Source organism: Cuculus canorus, chromosome 20 (assembly GCF_017976375.1).
Source record: "Cuculus canorus isolate bCucCan1 chromosome 20, bCucCan1.pri, whole genome shotgun sequence".
In the NCBI taxonomy this organism is placed as follows: Eukaryota; Metazoa; Chordata; class Aves; order Cuculiformes; family Cuculidae; genus Cuculus; species Cuculus canorus.
In genome coordinates this window covers 10,773,749-10,781,763 of record NC_071420.1, presented here as the reverse complement: position 1 = coordinate 10,781,763, position 8,015 = coordinate 10,773,749, and the positions used below count along the sequence as shown (strand labels likewise).

General features: G+C 45.0%; 1 protein-coding gene across 3 annotated transcripts; it reads right to left on the bottom strand.

Moving 5' to 3' along the window:
- Nucleotides 1-280: 280 nt before the first annotated feature.
- Nucleotides 281-7,339, bottom strand: PIMREG (PICALM interacting mitotic regulator). 3 transcript variants are annotated; one of them, XM_054084907.1, is made up of 6 exons: nucleotides 6,926-7,339; nucleotides 5,372-5,691; nucleotides 4,242-4,567; nucleotides 3,422-3,517; nucleotides 2,520-2,566; nucleotides 1,112-1,244 (listed from the first exon to the last, which is right to left on the bottom strand). In XM_054084907.1, the coding sequence occupies exons 2-5, from the start codon at nucleotides 5,660-5,662 to the stop codon at nucleotides 2,536-2,538; spliced, it is 744 nt and encodes a 247-aa protein (XP_053940882.1). In that variant the 5' UTR covers nucleotides 5,663-5,691; nucleotides 6,926-7,339; the 3' UTR covers nucleotides 1,112-1,244; nucleotides 2,520-2,535. The 3 variants fall into 3 exon arrangements, with proteins under 3 accessions (XP_053940880.1, XP_053940881.1, XP_053940882.1); XM_054084905.1 differs by lacking the exon at nucleotides 2,520-2,566 and having other exon boundaries at nucleotides 281-1,244; XM_054084906.1 differs by lacking the exon at nucleotides 2,520-2,566 and having other exon boundaries at nucleotides 281-1,244; nucleotides 7,142-7,339.
- Between the last annotated feature and the right edge of the window lie 676 nt (nucleotides 7,340-8,015).

Here is an 8,015-nt window from a genome sequence, read left to right as displayed (position 1 = left end):
CTCATTAACTGTTTCAATATTATAAAACAGTCCAGCTTTACAACAAAGTAAAAATCGGGTACAAATTTAAAGTCAACTTACAGTAATACCATTAATATTTTATTAGTTCCAGTTTTACTAAATTACATGTGCATCTTAAGTTACCAAATAGAGCAAAGTTTCCCAAGTCAATCTTGTTTGAAGGTTCATCTTCATGCAAACATGATCCGAGCAGCATGCACAAAGCTGCTACCGTGGAAAACAGCCCTAGTCTTGAATTCTAGAAGCTTGAGACAGTTTGACAGACTAAACTCTTATTACTTGAATCACCTACCAAAAAGGCTCATCAAATGAAAGTTACTTTTGAAAACTAATAATATAAGCAAAATACAGTATGAAATGATTAGCGTACTTCAAATAAAATACTTGCAGTGTGATATTAGCCAATATAATAGTTGTGAGAGGTTACATTAATTGTAGAAACCAATTTCTGGGTATAACAAAAAGACAGATATGTAATACAACAGTAGTGTTTAGTCAGCTGCCAAGATGCTGTTTAAAGCAGCAGCAAGAAGTGACAAAGTTACTTAAAACAGGATTAGTTAGGCTAATCTAATAGCAATCCTTAAGAATCCTAATGTGGCTCCTCATGTGGTATTAGTGACACCACAGAACCCTGCTGCCTTGGAATGGCAGTTGTGCTCGGAACGCAAACAAGCCACTATTTAATTAACTTCCAGATAAACCTGATGCTTAAAAAAAAAAATCCAGGCTTTCAAAATAATACCCCAGTACTTCTAGCAGGCAAAGTACTTATACTAAAACTTATGGCAATTAGATACAAGTCTAGCTACTGCCGTTACCTGTGATCGCCCTTCGTAAGTCCGCGGCTTGTGTTCTGGCCACTCCTACTGGTCAGTTCAACCTAAGTTTCGAAGAACTTAAGATGGTCCCTCACCTCAGCAGGAGATATTACACTCTGGTACAATTTTGATTCTCCTCAAGCAAGGGAAGGGAAGAACTGAGCCGCTTTGTCAAGAAATATTATAAAATGTAATGATTTCTACAATGTACAGAGTGCACCTCAGCTCTCCTTTATATACGCACATAAACTAACAATATTTACAGCCATCCCTGCCTAAGTACCAAGCACTTGGTGGAGTTTCTTTGCTCGCCTTCTGAGAGCTTGGGAAAGTTTCCGAGTTTGACGTGCAGACTGGAAGTTCTGTGCCATTAGATGGTAGTAGTTTGATATGGCGTGTTGCCTGCAGAACAACAAAACTGCCATTAGCAGCATGAAGTCAGTGAGGTTAATGAACTGGTTTTCAGGCAAATTGCTCAAAAACTGTTAGATGGAAGCAAGGAGGTGCTCTGGGACGTGTACCTTCCACTGTGCAAGGGTTCTAAACACTAGCAAGAAAATACTTTACCTTCAGTGAGCATAAGTGGCAGTACACAAATTACCTACTGCAACACTTCAGGTAGCAATAGGAGCCTTTCTTGTGACAATCTAATATATTAAAATAGAAAACCATTGATACATGGAGCTGGCAACTATTAACAGTTTGAGATCAAGGTTTGTTTCATCATGGAAAAGATATAAAGGGAGCTGCAATACAACAGCAACTGCATAGCAGAGCAGAACATCTGCAAGACTAAGGGCACCTCCGAAAGTTTGTCGCAGTTATTCCAGTAGGCAGCCCACAAACTCACCAGTGACAGAGCACATCGTATGCAGCTACACACACAGGAACTGGGCCAGACTGCTTGGAGGAAGCACTACACACCACTGTCCAAAGCTTCAGTCACACATTTGAAATGGCTCTCATTTTTCCCGAATTGTTACAGCAATCAGCTTTTTACACCTATCTTTGCTGCTAGAATATGACATAGTAGTCAGGATGTAACTTTCCGTTTAACAAAAGGAATACTTCCAACACCATGGGTGATGATAGTGTCACAATACAGATGTCAGTGAAGGTAAGAGGCATTTACCTGGTGATAGTTTAATGAATTGACACTAGAAGTGATGTTTAGAAACTTAGAGCAAAGAATGGATCTCATCCATTTAGGTACAATTGCTGTGTTTAAAAATGCCAGGTATCAACAGCTGTTTTAAATGAACTGTTATTGGGATGGGATGGAAAAGAAAGGCTGTAATAAACAGCTCAGGGTAATTGTTCTATCATGCTTTGTGATCTTCATTAGTAATCAGCAAGAACTGGGGTCGAGTGACAAAGACATTAGTACCAGTAGTTTTCTGGTTTGGGGTGAGAAAAGCTGCTGTTTCCATAGAAGCCCGACCTCGGGTCTCTGCAAACCCACAAGGTTTCACTAATCCAGTGTAAAGGTGAAGTTTTACAGCTACAGAATGAATCTGCTGTAGCAGAGACAGCAGTGACAATGAGGAAAGAACCCTATGGTTCCACACAATCCTGCGTCAAAGAAGCACGAGTTAATAAGCCTCTGTCCCCAAACAGCAGGTTTTCTCCCCACAGATGCATGCGGGTACAGACAAGGGAAGTGAATAACTACTTTACCTGGTTGATACTATCTTCAGTTACGAATGAGAGAAACTGTCATATCACTAACAGATGGGAGAATATTAGGAGTGAGATTTAGTGAACTTTCAATGGATATGATCATTAACTTAAGATCTAACCTGCAGTTATCTAGAAATGATCCCATTGGTAAAACCTGAGTTTTTGGAAGTGTGTAGGATTTTAACACCTTACCTCTTCGTAGATAAACATATTTCATGCTAGGGTCTCTTTAGAGGATTTTAGGTGCTTGACATTTAATTATTGAATGCTTGACTTCAAGTGTTCGAAGAGAGGAAGAGGTTTAGGGGATTGCCCTGTGACAAGACTTCTGACCTTTAGTTTTTACTGTCTTAATATCACTAATTCAGAGTGACATAACCTTTACAAACACAGCAGCCTGTGCCTGCCACTGCAGGGATTAACCAGGGGGCTGAAAAGGCTTCTACATCCTCTGTTTGAGCTATGGGTACCGTGGACTATTGGTTAACATAATGCTGCCAGTTAAAGGATTGTCTTACAAATACTCAGGCACCGATGACAGCATCAATGCAATGGGATCCCCCTGTGCCCCAGCTGGGATTGGCACCTTTCAGACAGAGGTGGGAAGGGATTGTTCTCACACAGTGTCAAAGGGAGTCTCTCCCTTGGGAAAAATCTGACTTCTGCAGCAAGAAAACCAAGGAGAAGGAGAGCATTTGACAGGTTTTAGAAGATGCAAATCCAAGTACAGATTTAATCTGCACAGGTATCTTGATGAAAGGCTCTGCTACATTACAGCTGAGAAAGTTCTGCAACTATTCCTCATCCTGAGTTACAGGGATCGTGTAGCCTGCAGTTCGCAGTGTCTGAGTGGCAGGTAAACTGTTGCTAAAAGTTGAGGGATGGTTAGAAGTATTTACCTTTCCTCTTCCGCAATGGCATCATCAAATGCCTGGGAGAACCGCTTCAGTTGGCAAATCCCTGAGGAGATCAGCTCCAACTCGCAGTCAAACTCTCTGCGAACAGAATGGTCGTTAATCACACAGGACAGACTGACTGGGTGACACTACCCAAGCCTCTGTGCCTGCAGTAACACCGCTAGCTACCTGCAGACTTCACCCAGACCAGTTTAGGGCTGTAGCAATCACACTCTTAATGCCACTGACCAACTACCTTACACCTCCCTTCATCCCCGAGACAGCTGCCTTCCAATTTGCAAACACTGGATTCAGACTCCTGAGGCTTGAATCCAGCTTCCAGCTTTGACACTTCTCATGTGTCTTTGACCAAAACAAAAAACTGTGTGCATTACAAATCACTTCCTCAGCGCAGAATCCTTTGTCTAATTTGTGTTAAATCTTTGAGGCAAGAATCTCTCTACTGTCTATAAAAGCAGAATCAAATCTATTCCAGGTGTTTTTGCGGTAAAAATAGGAACTTTGGAAAAGTTACTGATAAGTAGGAGTGAGATACATTGACAGCATTTTTCCTTACCAGAAAGGCATCAGCAAAGAACTCAGGTTTGATGGAGACTGGTGCTGAGAAACAGTGTAAACTTTACCCAGTGGGAAAGTGATTTTTAAGAAGTTCTTGTCACAGCACAAAATTAATGTTTCAGCTTTATGCAGCATTCAATTCCTGTCTATACAGGGACCTAAAACTAATTAACTATTCAAACAGCACACCCTTTCTGCGATATTCTATCACAGTAATAAAGTCTTATAAAACAATGTGGCTTACATCTTTCTACTGGCAGAAGCAGGTGATGAATAAGGGCTTTTCAGTGCTGCTGCTCTTCTTGATCTTCGGAGAGAGACGGAATCTTTATCAAGCCAGGATGAGAACCCCCTCCGTTCTCCATGTTCTGACACCCTTGTTGGCCCAAGCGAGGCTCTTTTGCTGGATCGTGGGGTGCTTTTGGAACTGGCTGCACTCTTCTTACGGCAAGGGGTTCGAGGCCCAGTACTTCTTTTCTTTGTAGAACTGGTTGCACCGCTTCTGCTGATTGATTCAGGTGGAAAGGTCACCATTGAGCGTACTGGGCTTTGGCAAGACTTCTGTATTTTCTGGAAGAAGCATTAGACATATTATGCTAAGTGAACTCCATTAGCCTAGGGTTTGGAACCAGAAAGACAAAGAACATTTGGGCTGAATCTGTAGCTTTCATTCTTAGGTTTAGTCTAGCACGAATTCTTCTCAACCCTCTGTACCAATTTGCATTGGAGGGGTCATTTGCGCCCCCATTCAATAGAACATGTCAAGGACTTCAGGAGGCACTGGAACAGAGCTTCTGCTGCTCTTACACAGGAAAGAACCAGCCTTCCTAATATATAATTAATGTGGTTAAAATTAGAATTCTCCACCAAAGGGAAGCGTAAGCTCAAGTTTGCTGCCCTGCTACCATCTATGAGTTTTTTTCAGAGCAAATTTAGATTGACGATAATGAGGAACACGCTAATAAATAGTATAGGTATAGGAAAAGGAGTAAGAAAAAAAAATCTCCAAAATGCTACGTATTTCTCAGAAAGTATTCTTTGCAAGCAATGGCAGTGAAGGATGCTCTGCCGTCCATGATGAAACACAGTAGGGGAAAAACATCTATTTAATAATAAAATAAATGTTTTGATGAAACTACACCTTATATTTCTTGTCACATTCCTCCCTGTTCTGTCAGATCCATAATTTGCCTGTTTATACATTAACAAGGATATTAAAGATTTTACTGGTTAGGAGCTATGAGCCAGCCATTATGGTGTGCAAGTGTGGGGGGCAGAGTCCCTGGAATAGAGCATTCCGAGTCCAGAAATCTTACTACTGAAGTTGAAGCAAAAACTAAACTCTGCCCACGCTCCACTGCAAAAGCAAAGTACCTGGGACACTGTTCCAAAAGCATTTTTTGCTGTTCTTTTAATACTCTGAAGAGTGTGGCGTTTCTGTCTTGCTTCCAGATTTTCCCAAGTTGGGCTCTTATGACAATTCAGCTCTACTTGCTTCAGCGGTATTCGCTTCCTCAGAGACATGCGAATGGTATTGAGGGAACTCAAAGCAGCCCTTGTCCTGAATTTGTCAGGGACAGGGCTCTCATTCTCATCAAAGTCAGCTAGAAGCTGGTGTTTCCGCCAGGCCATTGTTGCCTTGACATTTTGGAGCACAGATGCCATCTTGTTCCAGTTCTTGGTCAAGCTTATTTCTAAAACAATCGGAATGAGAACAAGAATTAGACAGAACAGGGTATGAAGCAGCATGAAAAAGGAGAGATGGACATTGTTATAGAAGATACTAAGTTACATTTGCCAGAAACACAAAAAATCAGAGCTGTGTAGACTTTTACTTAGAAGCTTGTAAGAGAACAGCATTTCTACAGCTATTGAGGACTGTGTGTCCTTGTGTGTGTGTACAAAAGGAAGAAATCTTATATTGCATTTCCACCATATGAGGTGGAATGCTCTGTAAATGCAATGTACTTATTGGTGTCTCAGGCTAAGGTCTTGTATGCCAAATTTTTGCCTTCATTAATTGAAGCTGCCTTCCAGCACCAGATAAGTTCACCCAACTGGGGTTGCCTCCTGCCTGAGCTGTGAGCTGAAGGCTCTCACTGCAGTCATAGTTATGATTGTGGAAACACAAGTCCTGAAACGGGCAGGAAAGGCAGAAGACATTGGTGAGAAAGGCTAAAATGTCCGTCATTTATAGAATTATAGAATAGTTTGGGTTGGAAGGGTCCTTAAAGATCATCCAGTTCCAACCCCCCTGCCATGGGCAGGGATACCCCACCGGCTCAGGCTGCCCAAGGCTCATTCCAATCTGGCCTGGAGTAAAATGGGGCAGCCACAACTTCCCAACTTATTTATATAAGATAATTTAAACACACACATATATCCCCACAAGCCTTTGTAAACAGCCCCTCTCCAGCTTTCCTGTAGCCCCTTCAGGTACTGGAAGGTCGCTATAAGATCTCCTCAGAGCCTTCTCTTCTCCAGGCTGAACAACCCCAACTCTCTCAGCCTGTCCTCGTAGGGAAGGTGCTCCAGCCCTCTGATCATCTTTGTAGCCTCCTCTGGACCCATTCCAACAGCTCCATCCCCTTCTTATGCTGAGGATTCCAGAGCTGGACACAGTACTCCAGGTGAGGTCTCCCAAGACAGGGGCAGAGGGACAGAATCCCCTCCCTCCCTGCTGGCCGCGCTGCTCTGGATGCAGCCCAGGACTGGCTTGACCTAAATCACCTCACAAAACAATTAAGCATATTAATAATATTAAACATATTAATCAATTCCTGCAACTCTAAGGCAGTGTTTATTCTCTCAGGTTATTTATCCCTGCTGGACATTGTCTGCACACAATCTCCTGATACAAAACAGAATTATATGACAAGATAAGTAAACACACAAACCAGCTGCAGCAAAACATCAATTAATTCTCACCTTCTCCACTCCAAGTGAAGAACTCTCTGTTAATATCCAGTTTAACCCCTCCTGGTGCAACTTGAGGCCGATTCCTCTCCTTCTGCCCCTTGTTCCTTGGGAGAAGAGCCTGGCGCCCCCCTCGCCTCCTCCTTTTCCTACAAACGCCCTTATTTGTGCCGGAAAACAACACTTTTGCCACAATCTTTCGTCCCTGAAGGCGTTTCGGTTATTTACCTGCAATTAACGCGTGGCGGCACGGCGTCTCCCTCAAGATCGGGGGCGGGGGGGCCTCGGCGGAAGGAGACGCGGGAGGAGACGCGGAAGGAAGCGCTGCGCTCCGCGGGATTCACCGCGCGCTGAGCAGCGGAGAGAGCCCTCCGCCACCGCCGCTTTGAACGACGCGCCGCGCGCTCCGCCACCACCATTGGCTGCACCCGCCCGCACCCATTGGCTGCGTCCCAGACGCTGACGCCCACCTCGCTCTCCCATTGGATGATCCCCACCCGCCTCCGCCCACTCCGCAGCTCCTATTGGCTGCTTCCGCCCACCCCCATTGTCTGAGCGCCAGCTGCGTCCGTCCATTCCGCAGCTCCCATTGGCCACTCCCCTCCCGCCCCGCCCACTCCGCGACTCCCATTGGCTGATCCACGCCTGCCCTGCCCACTCCGCGCTCCCATTGGTTCAGCCCTGCCCACTCCACTGTTCCCATTGGCTCCGCCCCGCCCACTCCTCCGTTCCCATTGGCTTCTCCCCGCCCACTCCTCTACGTCCATGTACTCAGCCCCGCCCCCTCCGCGTTGCCATAGGTTCAGCCCCGCCCACTCCTCCACTCCCATTGGCTGCTCCCCTCGCGCCCCGCCCCCTCCGCGTCCTGGGCTGCATCCAAAGCAGCGTGGCCAGCAGGGAGGGAGGGGATTCTGCCCCTCTGTTCCTCTCTTGGGCGACCTCATCTGCAATACTGTGCCCAGTTCTGGAATCCTCAGCATAAGAAGGAGATGGAGCTGTTGGAATGGGTCCAGAGGAGGCTACAAAGATGATCGGAAGGGTGGAGCACCTTCCCTACGAGGACAGGCTGAGAGAGTTGGGGTTGTTCAGCCTGGAGAAGAGA

What these genes read in the sequence shown, in the direction of transcription:
- PIMREG (XM_054084905.1), bottom strand. Translation starts at nt 5,662, where the DNA reads ATGGCATCTGTGCTCCAAAATGTCAAGGCAACAATGGCCTGGCGGAAA. An exon ending in GCTTCTGCCAGTAGAAAGAT is followed by an intron (nt 3,518 to 4,241) that starts GTAAGCCACATT and finishes TTCTGTTCGCAG; the next exon opens with AGAGTTTGACTGCGAGTTGG. An exon ending in GCCATTGCGGAAGAGGAAAG is followed by an intron (nt 1,245 to 3,421) that starts GTAAATACTTCT and finishes GTTGTTCTGCAG; the next exon opens with GCAACACGCCATATCAAACT.